General features: G+C 32.4%; 1 protein-coding gene across 1 annotated transcript; it reads right to left on the bottom strand.

Moving 5' to 3' along the window:
• Window positions 1–2,145: 2,145 nt before the first annotated feature.
• On the bottom strand, window positions 2,146–17,572 carry LOC130802390 (probable sulfate transporter 4.2). Its single transcript, XM_057666396.1, has 17 exons — window positions 17,136–17,572; window positions 13,293–13,341; window positions 12,455–12,656; window positions 11,771–11,939; window positions 9,285–9,350; window positions 9,087–9,194; window positions 7,976–8,083; window positions 7,826–7,891; window positions 7,533–7,593; window positions 6,904–7,031; window positions 6,593–6,634; window positions 6,186–6,302; window positions 5,082–5,133; window positions 4,262–4,400; window positions 4,042–4,130; window positions 3,395–3,471; window positions 2,146–3,102 (listed from the first exon to the last, which is right to left on the bottom strand). The coding sequence occupies exons 1-17, from the start codon at window positions 17,442–17,444 to the stop codon at window positions 2,788–2,790; spliced, it is 2,097 nt and encodes a 698-aa protein (XP_057522379.1). The 5' UTR covers window positions 17,445–17,572; the 3' UTR covers window positions 2,146–2,787.
• Window positions 17,573–18,422: the final 850 nt, after the last annotated feature.

The following is an 18,422-nucleotide window of genomic DNA, read 5'->3' on the forward strand; positions in this document are numbered from 1 at the left end:
AAATAATGTTTAGGACTAGTAGTCAAGTATATAATGATAAGTTTAGACACATTTTTTAAGCATCATAGTGTTAGGATTTATCAAAGATGGGGTTATCATTCTTGGCTATTTAAACACATAGGATAACTGGTCGATGCTTTCACAAAGTCTAAGGATCGGAATTTGTTGAACATATGTCAAAGGGAATTAGTGTATGTCTTAAAACTTATGAGGGAACCAGATTTAATGCATGATATGATGTCACGTATTAGATTCAATAAGGTGTAGTCTTCGAGTATGAGAAGGCTTACTTGTCATGGACACAACACCTTTTTATGTACAAGATAACCGGTCTGTGCATATTTTAGCGTATGTCACTATAAAGGATGTCGAACTGACATAATAAACTTCTGAGACTTATGAATACAAGCCTAAAAGTGTCACAGAAACACATAAGTGTGTTATGTATCAGTGTGTGGACATCATACTATTAAACCACATTAGGTATGAAGTATAGGTTTCAGCTCATTTCAAGTGACATAGATAATGATGCACGAAATGAACAAAATTTAAAGTGTTTCAATAATTACCAAGTATTCCAAATAGGGGAGGATGATTAGATATTTAGAGTATTAGTAAGGTCAAACTCAAAAAGCTATATTTCCCAATATAAAAATGTATTTGCAGTGATTTAAGTGTCATATGAAATTTTAGGATGTTAGCTTTCCAATGACACCTTACACGTCTTATTTTGATAACCGAGCAAAAAATGACAATCATTTAAATTTTATTGCGCAAATCAGAAAACCAAAAATGGTAGGAACATTAGATCAGTAGGATCACAATCCTATCGATTCTAACTGATTCTAACAATCCTATGGGCGATTCTACTATAGAATGTTCCTAACACTGATCCAACTCGATTGGTGTAACTTGGATCTACGATCCAGATGGAAATTCTAATAATATTACATCTCATTCTTTCATGAAAAAACACATCGTTACAAAACATAGCAATTGTTCATGGAACAAGTTAATGCTTCACGAAAAGACAAGATTTGCTTCACAAACGACAGGATTACAGAAACTGTTGTAACCATGTGATTGAACGGGCATTTTTGTTGCTCAAACAAGCACAATGCTTCAAACACTTGGTTCTTTTGTTTCGTATTTTGCTTTGTTATTTCAAGCACTTGGACTCTTAACCTAAAGCTTATTCGTCTCACTACTACATAGTAATTTAGAGATATCCCAATATGTTGTAAATATTCCTACAACTAAGCACGGACAGTGCATACAACGAAATACATCTTACAAAAATAGCACCTTATACCAACTACTACAAAGAGCTCCTCACCTCGGATACACGGACACGCCAATTGACACACGTGTCGCGTGTCGGACACGGACAAGCGACGGACACGCGAAAATCCGTGTCCAACACGCCAAATGAAGTGTCCAATATTTTAATATTTTTCCGGACACGCGGACACGGCAAGGACACGCAAGGGACATGGCAAGAGTGAAGGACACGTTTTTAAAAAAAAAATTGAAAACAAAAGTAGAGTTTGAAATGAGAACACTCAGAAGTTCTGAACTTAAAAAGTAATACACCCTTTTTTAAACTTAAACCTTGCAAAATCCCAGCAAAGAGAGTTGTAAAGAGAGTTGCAAAATCCCAGAAGTTCTGAACACTCAGATTATTGAAGGGAAATGTTGAGGAGGGGAGAGATTTAGGAGTAAAGAGAGTTGTAGTGGACGAGAACGATGAACTGTGAAGGATTTGATGATGAATTGGCCGCCGAATTTGAGGGGTTTTACTTTATTGTTGGATTTGAAGGAGATTGAAGGAGAAGATTTGGGGGTTGATTGAGGAATTTAATTGAAATTTGGGTGTTTGTGTTTGAGTTTTTTGTGGGTGTTTTTGGTTGGATTTTTTGGGTGTGGGAGTTGCATTTTTTGGTGGGAGGAGGAAATGGGTGTGAGAAATGAGGGAGTGAAGTGAAATACTGAAATGGAATGGGTGTGTATGACTATATTTAAATACTCATGTTGTTTATCTGGTACTTATTTGCATTTTATGTGAGTTTTATGTTTTTAAAGTGTTTATTTACATATATCAAATGAAAGATTGTAAAATTATCTTTAATTTGATATATTTATTATATTACCATTTTCGTGTCTCCGTGTCCGCCATTTTTAAGTTGGCGTTTTTTCGTACCCGTGTCGTGTCCGTGTCCGTTTTAGTGCAACCTAGCTCCTCACAAGACTATATATATGTTCCGAAGAAATAGCCCCAACTACAAATGAGGTAAAGCTCAATGGTAAAAAGATATATTTTATGAAAAAATAAAATAAATATGAAGATGAAATAAAAGGAAATTAAATGTGTAGATTGAAATAAAAAAAATAAGATTATGGCAAAAAATAACAAGGCACATTCAATAAGACAGACAAAAAACATAAAGCTAACTCTTTAAAACAATGATCGTATATATAAATTAAGCATTTGATCTTATTCTTTAAAATAAAGCTAATTCTTTAAAACAAATATAATATCTATAAACAACTATGATCATGACATTTTCTATATATAAATTTGTCTGATTAAATTTATTATATATTTGATCAATTTTTACTCTATTGTAGATGTCATATAAAATTTTTATCAAAAAAATTATTAGGTTCCTTTAATAAAAAAAAAAAAGATTGTATCTATAAATCATGCAATGTGAGTAATGGTACTACATATATTTATATACATGAGAAAACTTCTTAAAATGATGCTTCTTAGAGTGGAAATTAGTGTTAAGTCCTCCCACGTAAGAGTGGCTCCTGTAATTGGTGATCAGAACTGCTTGAGACCAAAGACGTCTCAACACCGGATTCTAAATCTACCGTCGTCGCAATTTCTTTGGTTGAACCAAATTTCTTGAAGATGCTTTGTTTTCCGTCTTTGGCGGAATCTGGTGTTCTTGGCGTTTCATTTTCCTGTACATGTTTAAAGCAAACCTGAGCAGCATCATGCACTCTCACGAAGTACCATTCCTTCCCAATCAATTCTACGAGGCCAGCTCTTGTTAGCGTTTTCAGAACTTCTTGATTAGGATTGGAAATAACAATCTGCAAAACCAACAAGGTGAAGCTTCAATTTTTATATTACTCACTTTTGTAGTTGTTAGAGTATATAACATATTCTGGCCTCAATCATTTAAGCTAGTTTTTTAGAGGGAGGTTGACTAACATACATACTTGATGGTCTACTCCTCCTAATACCAATTGGTTATAGTATGGAACATCATTAGGCTTATATGCAGTCAACTCTCCTCTTGTATGGGTCTTGTTGTATACAAGTCCAATCACCAATGACAAATTTATCAGTAACCATCGTAACAAGTCTATATTATTTTCAGACCTGGATTCCCCGAGCTTTATACTCATGATATAAGTCCTTTAATGCTTGAGCAGCACTTGAATCGATATAAGTCACAGCTGCAAAAGAAAAGAAAAATAAGGGCCAAAAATATCAATGTATGCTCATTATTCAAGGACTCAGGACTTAGATTCTATTCATGTCAGGAATAGGAAAACTTTAAGTTTAGATCATAAAAACCAAAGTTGTAGAACCAAAAATACGTCAATTTTGGTGTATACTTTACAACATCATGCCAAGTTCTGTCGATGTTTCGTACGCTTCGTGTTAACACCAATAAGAAGAATGTAAAGGCACCAATTAAGTGCCTCTCACGAAGTTTCTACAGCCCCGAGTCCCTGACTACGGCAGTGTTGAAATCTTTACCCTGCTTTCTAAAATGGCACTACTATCTAGTTGGCTGCGAATTCATTATGTTCCAAGCCTCTAATTTGTGGCAATTGGTTAAGACTTAAGAGTGTGTTTTGATTAAAAAACAAATAAAAGATAGAACGGAAAGGAAAGGGCAGCGAGGGAAAGATGATGCGTTTTCCTTCAAAATCTCATAAATATATGACGTAACTCTTCCATTAGAATCCACGCACAAACATAGGAAGAACAAAAGAAAAGAAAAGGTTGAAGATACTCACGTGACAACTCAAGAATCACAAAATAAACTTGTTCTACTTCAGGACCACGTTTTATAGATCCATCACGATTGGACTCATATTCCCGCAGCCTACAAGAGATAACAAAGGTTTTTATAGAGCGTAAACTACAGATATGAGAACGGTCAAGATGAAAATTTATTCCGACAGAAATGCAGCAGGAAATCAAATGGAACCATTCTGAATAAATTAATTGAAATACCTGTCCTTTATGTAACTCGTGTTTGCAAAATACATAGGTGCATCAACACGAACAACCACTATCCCATGGTATGTGTATGCTTCTGGATATTGTTGAACATTCCTATAAATTGTTGTGCCGGGAAGACGACCCAATACAGCTGCAGGATTACAAAAAAAACAGTTGATCTCATGAAATAGCAATCTTGTTTGTGGCAGCTATCAGGTCATACTAATCTCGTAGCCTAACACCAAGGGATATTTGTAGGAAGCATCTTCTAGAAGGCGTCTTTTTATAGAAAAGTACATTTCTTTTCAATTCTCTTTAAAAACATATAGGACACCAAAATCTATTGATAAGGGGAGACTTCTAGCATTGATGCACCTCATTTCATTTTAAAATTCTTCAATCTGTCCCTTCAACTTTGTTACAAAGAAGTTAAAAAAACAAATGAAAGAGAGAAACATATGGAACTTTGTTACAAAGCAGTAAAAAAAATCCAAATAAATGGGAGAAACATAAGGACAAGATTAAGAACAAAAGAATAAATTTGTGGATGATATTAGAAGAGAAAATCAAAAAACGAGAAAACACTGCCAAAACAAAAATGTAGCAAAATTAAAAACACGACCAAAAAAATTGTAGTCACAAAGAGACTAAGGGAGAATGTTTTATGCTAATTTTAATTTAAAAAAGGGTACCTTTACAAAGCCTGAAACCTGAACTTATGTTAAGGAACCTTTTTCTCATAAAAGGTACAATATGATAAGAAAACCCTAAAACAATATATCCCACCTAAGTGAAATAAGACTTGGAGACAACTACAGTTATTGCAACTCACCAATATGTGGATTTGCTGATTCATATATGACAAAAGCAAGAGAAAATCCAACCTACAAAAAAAGTTGTATATATGTCAATCATTTTCAAGCAAAATGGAATTAATTCTGTTAAATTGGTAAAAAAATCAAGATCCAGTAGCATAGTATGACTTTCAGCATTGAGCTCTATGATCATAACAACTTGAAGTTCCTAGAGACGAGACAGGTGCTGCTCAATCGGTTTTTATGCAGGCGGAAAGCATCATCAATAATAACGGTCAATCAAACTGCAATAGAATAACAAGACTATACACAGAAAATAGCAATAATTTGCAACACAGAAACATATATCATTCATGTAAGCAACGCACCCTATCATGTATTCAAGAGAATAATAGAAGAGCAGCTTCAACTTTGGAAACCCTCAATGGAGATACACTGTCACAGCTCATAAATTTATTTGTAGAAGCAGAGACGAAATTGCAGTACATTGAGTGATGGGTATACAATCAAGTGGAAGTTTAGATAAAGAGCAAGAATTTAGTTTCAACTTTCAACTTAACAAACAGTCAACAGCGTCTTTATAATCATGTGTTCTTACATCCAACATGCCATTAAAGTAACATCTCAATCCCAATTTTGTAACTATGCCAACTCTTCAACATGAACATACCAATTGTGATTAAGTCCAATTAGCACAATAATGACATCACACACCACATGACTCCAACAGTGAATAGTGTCGAAACTTGGGGACACCACAATCTAGGCAGCTACCTAATCCAGTCGACATCAACATAAATGAATCTAACAAGTACTTACTTTTAGGAAAAAGCCAACTTCCTGAACTACTCCAACAATAATTAGGTAACATAATCTTGCAAGGAAGCTTCTAGAAAAACAACCTAACCATTCAAACAATTTTCTGACTGCACAAAATCTAGATGTATCCTATCCAAACTTATCTAATTCATAGTCAAACAATAAAGAATGAATCTCTGGCATGTTGAAGCCAGACATACAACTGCTTATCAATGAAGTAATATCCAAAGTTTATGGCATTTATACACGACAAAGAAAACGTTTTAATCTAAGTGGAGCATATACCACAATGAAGTACTAACCCCAACTAGGACACCAATCTCAATTCCAAGGAACAATGTTGATGCAAAAGTGACAGTCCAAAGGAAAAAATCTTTTTTATCGACATGCCATAGAAGCATAGCCTCCTCATAATCAACCTGCCAAAACAATAAATTAGAAGATGTATTAGTTGAGAATTTAAATATAGAGAAGATTAGCGAATCAAGTAACAGCGTTCCAGCAACATCGCCAGGAAATATAGCAACTATCATTTTGGGTGGACCCAAAATCTTAATCTCATGTAAACTACAGAGAAGTACACAATAACATCGCAAGCAAAAGAAGAGCGACATTTTTCAACATTTAAGCAAGCGACAAATTAAGTAGGATAACCAGTTAAATTATGAACAAAAGAAGCATAACATATTTTATTATTTAATTCACTTACCAGACCTATCACGGCAGAGATCACGATAGCAGCCAGAGCGCACTGTTGAGTTAGTCAACAAAGCAAAGACCTTGTTAGCAAGAATGACAAACAATATCTAAAACAAGTACAAAAAGGTACAATTGACATTAAGTTGCTATGAACAAACAAAAGAATACAGATAAACAGAGGTTCTTAGTTGAGCCTTATAAATATTATCCAAGATAAATACCTTTTACAAGAAAATAAAATGCATAACTTGATGTGGCCTTCAGGCAGCTTTTGAAATTTTACGAGAAAGAAATACACAAGTTCTGAAACAAGCATCACACCTGAGGTATGTCAACAAATAATTGAGTGAGGAATAGGAGAGCACAACTCATAATGATTCCAGTGAGTATCCCAGCAAAGCCAGTTTTTGCTCCACTTTCATGGTTCACCGCAGATCTAGAAAATGAACCTGCAACATCAAAAAAACAAAGACATCATTCTGCAAGGAACTGGCTATATGGGAACAAATTTGGAATAACATTAGAGTTTATGGAGATTGGTTCAGAAAAGAAGGCAAAATACTAGTTAGAATCTCAGCTTGATAGTACAAAAATATAAATAGTTTATCAGGGAAATAAAAGAAAAACAAAAATGATTGGTTAATTCAATTCTCATTGGGACAGTTTCTTGTCTCTCGAAACCAAAACGTAATGTGTCAGCCTTGTTTTTTCTTGATTAGCGGTTACCATAAAATTCTATTATTTATTGGCGTAATCCATTATTCTCCCCAAGGAATAAGCATTTTAATATCCATCTTAATCTTCTTCGATTGTGAAGTGGTTGAATTCTCAATTCTGATTAGGAGAACAAGAAAAACTACATATAAGACCAAAATTTAAAGTCCACGCAGAAAAAAGTTAAAAGAACCTAGCCAGGATGCACAAGAAGCATTGACAGACAAAAATCTCACCTGTACTAGGATATGAAGAAAAAAATGATCCGACAATGTTGGCTACACCAAGTCCAAAAAGCTGTTAAATGGAATTTAGTCGACAAAAAAATGCTTTTAGAAAACTCGGATCAAAAGTCTGTAGGCGGAAAAAAAAAATCAATACTCCAACCTAATTATTGATTTGTCTATTTCTCTTTCATTTCTCGTCTCTATGTAGAAAATTTAAGGATATAATTTCATTTTTATTGACTAATTGCCATATAGTCGTCATATAGTCAATAAAACACAAGAAAAATGATCTTTAAACACACCTCTTGATTAGGATCTAAGTCATAACCATTCTTTGCTGCAAGAGCTTTGGCAATTCCCACAGATTCCTGAAGATCATCCATCAATTCAAATTTAGAGCTCCATCTGGAATATATATGTTACAAAGCTGAAAATTTATTTACAATCCGTACCAGTATGGCCACGCCAGTTATAAGAAATGCTGTTGGAATCAAAGAGTTAAAATAAGCAAAGGCATTAGGAACTGAAAACTCCGGGAGCCCTTGAGGTATTTCCCCAACCTACACCAACAATTCGTAGTTATCAACAAAAAAAAATCAGCATCTTTAGCATCTCAATTATCTAGCCAAAAATATCATATTGTAGACCCTCCAATGTTCTATGTGAATATACTTACACAACAATGCCAAAGTCTTGACCCCAAAACCTTACCTCAGCTATGTGGAGTCGGCTAAATGAGCAAAAATAAATTAAACAAAATATTGCAGCACATAATCCCCGCAAGAAACCCAGGTTCCTACTTTTTTAACCCTTTTAAATTTGACAAATTATAAATATAATTTCCAAAATGGCTAAAAATAACTAAACTACAATAATAAACATTTATTTAGGCTACTCATTATTAAACACTCAGACTAGGCTAAATTCTAATTTACATTTTGACTTTGTTTCGCATCAAATATACATAAAAGGCCATAACAAAACTCTCATTAGAATAAAACAAACTTGGGAAAATAAATTCTACTCAACTCACATTATTCTGCAATTGCTATAAGGACAAAGGATCACGTAGACTAGGGAAAATTGGGGGAAAATACGGGGGTTTGGAACGGAAACTTTTAGAATTCGGAAATTTTATGTAGGTTCATTCTGAACTGATGGTTGTTCCTGACTACCATGTGATAACTTCCATAGATATTATCCTACACATTTTGGTTTTGAGTCGGAAGACATTTGACAATAGAAAAATAGTGATTGAAGAGTTCATTAGCTCAAAGCATAGTGGTTAAAGAAGCCATTAGGAATCCACCCTTCTCGTTTCGCTTGTGCAATAATGTGTTAATTAGGCCAAAAATGTGAAATGAAGCATTTTATGGAATTAGTACAAGAAACTTCTTGACCTCTTGAAATTTGTGCTATAAACATATAGACCGAAACAATTACATACAAATAATAGAGGACTTTCATTAATAGCTTATGGTTCATTGTTAGATAGAAAACTTTCAGAAACAAACACTTAATCAACAATTTCAAACTTCATATGCAAAGATCAAAGTATCTCACCACACTGATGGCGGATGGATGAAATAATTTGACAATAGCAGTACCCAAAACAACTCCTGTCAATGGGCCTGCTGCTCGAATAAATCTCAAATACTTCCTCGTTTTCCCCTGAATAGTCACCATTCAATCAAAAAATGATTTTGATTCACTAAAATTTCAAAAGAAAACATTACACAAAGTCCATAGAAAGATCCTTACCAGGTGCTTCATAATCAACATAATTGCTAGAATCAAAGACCCCAGCATAAATGGTGGCCATGAGAACTACATATGAATACAAAAGTTGTTAAGGACATTGACTTGTTATGCCAATAAAAAATCAAACAAAGAAAGGGAAGAAAATACACAAACAAAAACAAAGGAAACAAAAACATGCTAAGAGTTGAAAGAAAACATTGTTGGAGGAAGGATAAATTAGGTGATTAGGTTAAATGTTTGGAAAGCATTTTAAAAAGTTAATAGAAATATTTTTTTTCAAAAAAAAGAGGAAGCAAAAATTGCATGTGCAGAAAAACATGTTATATTTCTGGAAATAACATCAAATATGTAACACATTAGTATCTATTATGATAATTTTATAGGCTACACTGCTACAAGGAAACAAGATAATGTTATGAATATGCAAGACTCAAAACCAGCCATCAACTATACATACAGCCGACGTGGACGGAGAGACATGAGTCGTCATAATAGGAGTTCTCGACAGTTGCTTATTTATCATGGGATAATAGTTGGAATAGTTATTGTTGTATTTTTATTGTTTTTTAGCCTTTTTTATTGTTAGAACCGTTGGGCTATTTTTAGTATTTGTTAGGGGTTTATTTGTTTTGTATTCCTATATAACGCTGGTGGGGGTATGTGGAGATTATCTTTTGGAAAATTTGCAAACACAGAAGCTAAGTCTTCTTTAGGAGTTGGGGGACTCGAATAACCCACTGTAATCATTTGACATAGAAAGCAATAAAGAGGTGCATTCAGACATTCATAGTTCTTAATAATTGGTGTTATCAATCCATTCTTGGCTCTGGGCAGGTTCAGCATTGAGGAAGGCAGTGTTACAGATAACACTAAATCAAATAAATAAGCAAGGATTCTGATCATAGTTTATCCATCATGTAAGGATCTGATATTTACATATCCAAACAACAGACCCTACAGGGAAGTACTATGCTTTAGATATCGAGTGCACAAAAGAAGCCTACAGAAATATTTAATCAAAAAGGATGGTTCAATATGCATCAGCAAAAACAGAAGCACATATGAATGCCAATTATTTATTTATAAAAAAAAATTTAACTTAAATTTAAAAAAATATTATAAGATTAATATTTTCCAAAGTTCCTTACATTTGACTATGTTACTATAATACTTTTTCACCTCAAGTACTCGAGTTTAACTGCTAAACCATGTATACTTGACACCTCATTTTGGAGCTGGAACAGTAACTTAGAAAATTCTATAAAATGGACAAGTCTTGATACTAGAGCACGTATGCATCTTAATTCCTAACAGTGTGTAACAATGTCAAAATCTGCTTTTATATTTCTTCGGAGTGCCTTAATACAAACTCCTTGTCATCAAAAGATCGCACAGCAAAAGAAAGGAAATGTTAGAATAGATTTGTTTTTATATTTATTATTTATTAATCATTATCTGGAGGAAACTCTTCAGTTCACCTAGACACAAGTGGCAATTCATGGAATTCGCATTTATACAGGTATGGGAACTTAACACAAAATTTATGAAATTAAAGTGCAATACTTGACACATATAGAAACATTCAACAATGTTCCCAAGTCAGAGAACACATAGCCACGACAGGAACCTAGCATGGACATCATATTCAAGAAATCCTAAAAGTTTCAAAGGATATAGCTGCATAGTGCATTTTCGTGATAAGATGAGAAACATCATCAAGAAGTGTAACTTCCGCCTCAAATTATTTGTTTTAATCCGAGTTGTTCATATCGGCAAGGGAAAGGAAAAAGAAAAGTAGCTTTAATAGGATACCACCACTTCAGAATTTCAATGGTAGTTTTCAAATGTCACCATACTAAGCCGTGTTTTATAATTACCATGTACAGTTTTCTGTTTGATTTAGTCTCATAGACTTACCAAAAGCTGGTCCGAATTTCACGCTAGATGTATTTCAGAATATACATTTATATTTGAAATCCAAAGGTAGGCATTACTTTACTTTGCAAGGGAATCTCTCAATTCTCACACTCTCACGAACCATTATTTGTGTGCTAAAAGATGTTGATGAAAAAACTATCACATGACAACCATTTCAATGTTACTAAACTCGTTCAACAATGACCTCTGAGGATCTTCTTGAGCTTTAGCATATGTCAGGAATAGCATTTTCATGACAAAACTTAAGCTTATACTTAGGCTCCCATTTAAAATGATCCACAAACCTGAAAATATACACAAATTTTGTGAGGAAAAAACCGAGTTCTCTGATGCAGACTAATGTGAAAGGAAGACACAAGAAAACTAAATCATCAACACATAAGCTTTAAATTTGGACGTAAAAAGCTTGCAGTAGCTGATTATAAAACAATCTTCAGTTCATCATACATTCATAAACAAAACATAACACCACATAGAACTTCAAATGATGGTAAAGGGTGTAGTCAACAAGGAAAACTCATAAGTTTGCACAAGATCTGAAGACATACCTTATCAATCCCGGCTATGATACTTTTTGCAAGAGGAATAATTTCACTGCTTCGAACTATATCATAGCCCAAAAAGTATTTTGCTTGAGACAAGGCAATCACTATAGCTGATGCAGTGGTGAAGCCAGAAATCACAGCATGGCTGATAAAACGGATAATCCATCCAAGCCTGAGAGGAAGAAGGATAATTTTCTTCTCAGTAGATTGAAAAATCATACAATTGGTGGTAGAGAAGGATGGAACTTTAATGACCATAAAACATAAGTTTAAGTCCTATGAGTTACCGCAACTCACCAATATGTGGATTTAGTGATTCATATATTACAACGTATCTACTATCTACATGTTCGCAAGCAAATATGAATTTTAAGACTTTGAGTTTAAGAAACATAGGGTTTTAGGATAACAAAGGGGACATTATTATGACATTGTATGATACTAATCTTGATAATACTAATCTCGGGGTCAATATTTCTACTAAATTCATACACGCAACCACACTGTGTACACAAAAGTAAAGGAAATTGACAATAGCTTTCCAACTAGTCCAAAGAGAAAGACTTTAAAAATGGTGGATTCCCATGTAATTCAAGTTTACATGGAACTTTTCCGAAAGAAGTAAGTCATACATCCAAAGAAAATCTTATTGTATCAAAATGATTTACTAGCGTGTGAAATAGCAACCTTAAGAGGCCCATTAAGCACTCCAGTATGCCAACCATGAGTGCCAATGTGATTGCAAGTTCTGTGTACAATTCATCAGATGGACTAGCAAGACCACTTAATATATTAGAAACCAAGAGAGATGTTAATGCTACTGGACCAACTGCAAGCTGCCTTGAGGAACCAAAAATTGCATATACAAATACAGGCAAACAACCCGAATCTGTTAAGAAAAATGACAGACAGATTAAAAATGACAATCGCACAGGTATTCACACAAACACAATCATAAACAAATTGATTAGGCAATAAAGAGTGAGCAACTGAGACAATTGAGAAAGGCTATAAAATTTTTCTGTGAGGTATTGTAGCTAACAACTATAGAGAAGAAGCACCAAACCAAACAAATGGAACTAATGTTAGAACAAAATTACTTCTACAAATATGTTGTAATGATGATGTGTCATCTAATCAAATAAACTCAGTTTCAACAGGCCAGGAATACCATTAAAGATTGATCGCTCATGAAGTATTATTGTTATTTATTATGAAAGCACTGATCAATTCCACTATGGTTTTTCAGTAATGAAAATCAACCATTACCAAAAACAAAACATCATGAATACATGATTCAATCATTCAACATGAAATTTTCTATTCTAAATTAAGTAGGTTGATTCCCAATTCAATACTATTATGAAACTTTATAATCCTCTCCCCCCTTTACCTTTATTATTCAGTGTTTTCTACATACATTCTAAATTCTCTGTCGTAAACTCATAATCTAATCTTCTTTGCCAATAAATAGATGATTTTACACATTCAAAGAGTCATAAAAATTCATTAAGATTGAACTTACAGAGTCCATAAATTGGTGCCAGCCCAGCTAACTTCGCATATGACATTGCCTGGTCAATAAGATTATTAGTCAATCAGAATCACAAGAAGTCTTGATACTACAATCAACAATGTCAAAGCTTTTATCTCAAAAATAAGGGGTCCTCTCCAAATAGAGTTGACAAATAATATAAATTCATTTTTCCAGTATGTAATTCCGGCAATTGACAACATCTAAAGTTCAAAGTCAATCACGGTTTTGAATGGGTGTGCCTGCAATCATCAGAGCAGATTACAACCACAGAACCACCTATCCCAGAAAAATATATGCTTGTGGCTTTCAAGGCCCAATATTAGGTTGTGACAAGCATAAAACCTTATACAATTTGGTCCCCATGCAGTATGCGAAAGAGAAACAATACTATGAGAAGTTAAAAGAATACTTCTTACAATAACTCTAAGCCAATTTATCAATCTATCTATACTAGTAATAACGAAAGTAACAAAAGATATGATTTATTCTAGAAATTTGAGTTACATATGATTTGCTCAGTCCCACCAAATCGCCTCATAAGCATTTGATGAAAATACAAAGAATAAGAAGAAAAAATATACTTTGTAAGGTGTGCGAGAAATGTGTGGATGAGATGAGAACGTAACTTAATAGCATACATTAGATTTTAAAAAGTATGGGCCATTCCCAAAAATAGAAATTCATCAAATTTTGTAAGACGCACTAAAAGGAAAATAGAGCAAATTTCATGGCACAAGGAGTAGTTATTTATCAAAAAGCTTTTCTAATTTAAGGATTCATTAATTGTTTTTCTAAGAAGCTTTACAGTCTCTATGAGAGACGTCTCCCCAAAAATCCCAACCCAAACATTTTTTTTTTTTTTGAAAATGCAACTATCTTACATTGTGCACGGTCTCCAAAATACCTCATACCTAAAGTCTAAACTCCTCTCAAACCGGTCTTTCAACATTTAACTCTAATTTACACAATAAGTTAGCACAAAATACACGACATATCATCGAGCACTATAGAAATTAAAGAATTGATGATAGAATTTGATAACTTTTTATATTTCAAAATCAATCAAAAAAATGATGAAATCGTAGGTTTTTTGATTTTCGATATCTTTTGAATGTATTTATTAATTCATATTAGTGGTAAATACAATAAACACCTACTTTATATACCATAAACACCTACTTTATATATCATAAGCACCTATTTCATATTCCATAAACACTTACTTCATATACCATAAAGACCTAATTCATATATCATAAAACACTTGCTTCATATACTATAAACCCCTACTCTACATACCGTGAACACCTACTTCATGTACCATAAACACCTACTTCATATACCATAAACACCTACTATAGCACCTATAAACATGTATTTTATATTCCATAAACACCTACTTTATACACCATAAACACCTACTTCATATACAATAAAACTGATTTTATCACCTGCTTCATATACCATAAAGACCTACTTCTTTTATCATGTACCATAAACACCTACTTCATAAATATGTACTCCATATACCATGAACTACTTCATGAATAATAAATAACTACTTCATATACCATAAACACCTACTTCATGTACCATAAACACCTACTTCATGTACCATAAACACATACTTTATACATTATAGATACATATTTTATATATCATAAACACCTACTTCATATAACTTAGTACCTACTTCAATTACAATAAACACTTCATATATCATAAAAAAAACTACTTCAACACTTGCAAAAATCTACTTCATATACCGTAAACACCTACTTTATATATTGTAAACACTTACTTCATGCATCATAAATACCTACTTTATGTACCATAAAAACCTATTTCATATATCATATACCACAAAAAGAAATAAGATCATTGTATTGTACACATTTGACATATAAATAAATGAAAAAGCATCTAAAAAGTGAAAGTCATATATATGTCATTTATTAATTAATTTGAATGAGTACTAATGTATCATAAACTATAATATTTTTGTATTGGGTAAATTATGGTTTGTAGGAAAATACAAATGACTACTTGTCTTAAAAGAAATTAAAAACTTTAAAGTTCTTAGTCAAGTAATAATTATTTGATATTTCTAAGTTTCACATATGCATCACATCTATTTATGTTAATTGTACATAAATTGGCATATTAATGGTGTGCATTACTAATTGTAAAATTGTCGGTTATATAACATTGACTATGTTATTAACTTTGACTCTGACTTTTAGAACCCACTTAATGTAATATTTAGATTCGCCACTTAGTCCGACTAGATACTAGATTTGTGAGTGCATTAGCATACTTAGTTATAAAAAGAAAAACTTTGATAAAACCAAAATTATAAAACCGCAACAAGTAGGGCATGTCCGTTATCGTTTTTTGTTTCTAATTTTCAATTTTTTTTGGAAAATTAAAAACCAAAAAAGAAAACAAAAAAAAGTGATTTTGACTTTTTAATTGTCAATTTTAAAAATCATCATGTTTTCAATAAATTTGACCATTTTTTTTATTCATTATATCATGACTATGAAAATCAAAACAACAAAAAAAAAACCACGATAATACAAAATGGGTCCGCAGGTTTTATTTTTCTGTTGTGGTTTTGTAAAAACCGAATAAAACATATTTTCAAAACACTGTTTTGTCAAACTAATTTTGCTTTATTTTAATTTTCAAAAATGAAAACCACGAAAGCAAAATGACACCAAACCGTGCGAGTTATTTAAAAAGAAAATAGTAGCTAAATGTGAATTTAAGAATCACTTCTTGAACTGAAAATCACCATTACCTCAGAGAAAAGTCCATTTTCAATTTCTTAAGTTATACTTTATGATAAAAATTAAATAACTTTTTGGTAAACACAAAAATTATTATAGGACAGAAAAGGTGCCTATTCCATTGATGACAAAAAAATGGACATGATTATACTTACTTCATTATATAGAAGTTGGAATCTGGTTAATGTTCAGGGGCGTATACACCAAAAAAAAGGCTCATGTTAAAAATCTAATTTAGGAGTATTATTCAATGAAAATCTCAAAGTGGCCCCAACTTTGCCTCAAACCACTAATCTCCATTTTTACACTATCGCATACAGAAAAACATCTACAAATATAAATTTTCAACCTCAATTTTTATTTAAAACGATTTTTTTTTTTTTTGTTTTGTTAGTCAAATGACATAGAGAAGCAGGTAAAAAACACAGGATATTCAAATGATACTCCTACCTTGCTAGTTGCTATAAAAAAAATGTGGTCATTATCATCATTCAACAGCATTTATGCGTAAATAAATAATAAAATAAATCTATCCATCATATTCTATATTTTAAGCATTAGTTCATTCAAAAAAAAGTTTTACTTAGCCCAACTTAATGAAATCATACGCTAACTCAGAGTATTACTAAAGAAAGATCCTTTCTCCACAAATAGTATAATCATAGAAATTCGTAATAGTAATTCTTCGTGCCAAATTAATTTTCATCCGCTAAATTAATTTTATACTAAATTATTTAACAGACAAATATTTTTCCTCAAACAAACACACTAATAACTCGCAAAATTCATACGTAACAAAAAAATTAAAATAAAAATATATTACTAATAGCAATTAATTTTAATTTTGGGGAACAAAATTAATCTTGAATTGTCAAATACAGAAACTCGACAAAAAGCAAGAAAGAAAAACAAAATTTCTTCATTAGATAATCCTAACAAAAACGAACTTCTAAAACAAATGGTAAATTTCAAAATTAGAAAAAAATTAACTGGAAATAGATTGATGGTTTCAAAAATAGAGACTAGATAGAAGAAAAACCTGAGGAACGACCATAACACCGACGGTGATACCAGCCATAAGATCACATTGAAGATAATCATGAAAATTGTAAGATCGAACCCAACGATAACAAGGCAAAAAGACAGAGATCCATTCCGTAATAGTCATAGCTTTCATCTTGGACTTCCATCGATCAAAAATCGAGCTAGATGACCTGGTTAAGGAGAAACCAGAAGACGAGGTGGTTTCAGGGTGCTGTAATGGAATAACTTTGACCGGCCTGTTACTGTAAGTCCTCGTTAATCCGGTGAGGTCGCCGGAACTGGGAGAAGTGTAGGACTTGTCCATGGTACAGCGCGGCGTAATTTAGCACGCCCACGACGAGAACAAATTTTCTATTCGTGTGATGGCGCGGAAGACTGATGTGGCCCCTTATGAAAATGAGAATAAAAGACTTGGATATTGATGGAGAAGAGATCATTTTCATTTATAGGGTGTGGCCAAGGTTAATGAATTTTGTGTTGAATAATTTATTAGAAAATTATCAATAGTATCCTAAGTTTTTACACTTTATTAATGGTATTTTAAACTTTTTTGATTATTAATCGTACCCTTGTGTTATTGAGCGTTTTACAATCATAACCTTTTCTAATTTTTTGCGTCCAAAATCGTCAAAAACCGTTACTTTTTTCTTTTTCTTTTTTTTAATGATTTAAATTAAAAAATAAAAGAAAAAGAAAAAAGCTAACGGTTTTGAACGATTTTGGATGGAAAAAATTAAAAAAGGTTACGGTTCTAAAACACTCAATATTTAATAATAAATAGATAATCGAAAAAACTTAGGAATACCATTGATAAAGTGCAAAAATTAAGGAGTATCATTGATAATTTCCCTAATTTGTTTTGCTTCATGTTTAGTGGCTAACATACTCCTCTATTCCCACTCGGATAGTAACAAAGAAAAATTAATGTTTTAAAAAAAATAGATAGATAAATATTTAATAATAAATAATTAGAGATAAAAAATTGTTTCAATTAAATTAAAGAGTTAGAATGTATAGACAATAGATAAGATTTAAAAATGTGCTAAAATAAAAATAATGCAAAATAAAAGAAACAATCCCAAATGAAAAAATTTTAATTGAAAGAGACATATTGGGTTCGTATTGGGTTGAGGCGCAATTGTCTCTTATTATGATGGGGACTTTGGTTTCATAGCATAAAGTTACACTAAAATGACTCATTAAATTATAATTTTTTTATTTAAGTGAAGTTACATATGATGTTTGCTACCATCCATTGGAAAAAATATTGAAAAAATTATTT

This window comes from Amaranthus tricolor, chromosome 16 (assembly GCF_026212465.1).
Source record: "Amaranthus tricolor cultivar Red isolate AtriRed21 chromosome 16, ASM2621246v1, whole genome shotgun sequence".
Taxonomy (NCBI): Eukaryota; Viridiplantae; Streptophyta; class Magnoliopsida; order Caryophyllales; family Amaranthaceae; genus Amaranthus; species Amaranthus tricolor.

What these genes read in the sequence shown, in the direction of transcription:
- LOC130802390 (XM_057666396.1), bottom strand. Translation starts at nt 17,444, where the DNA reads ATGGACAAGTCCTACACTTCTCCCAGTTCCGGCGACCTCACCGGATTA. An exon ending in TGCTTAATGGGCCTCTTAAG is followed by an intron (nt 11,940 to 12,454) that starts GTTGCTATTTCA and finishes TCTTCCTCTCAG; the next exon opens with GCTTGGATGGATTATCCGTT. An exon ending in ATCCATCCGCCATCAGTGTG is followed by an intron (nt 8,084 to 9,086) that starts GTGAGATACTTT and finishes TTGTTGGTGTAG; the next exon opens with GTTGGGGAAATACCTCAAGG.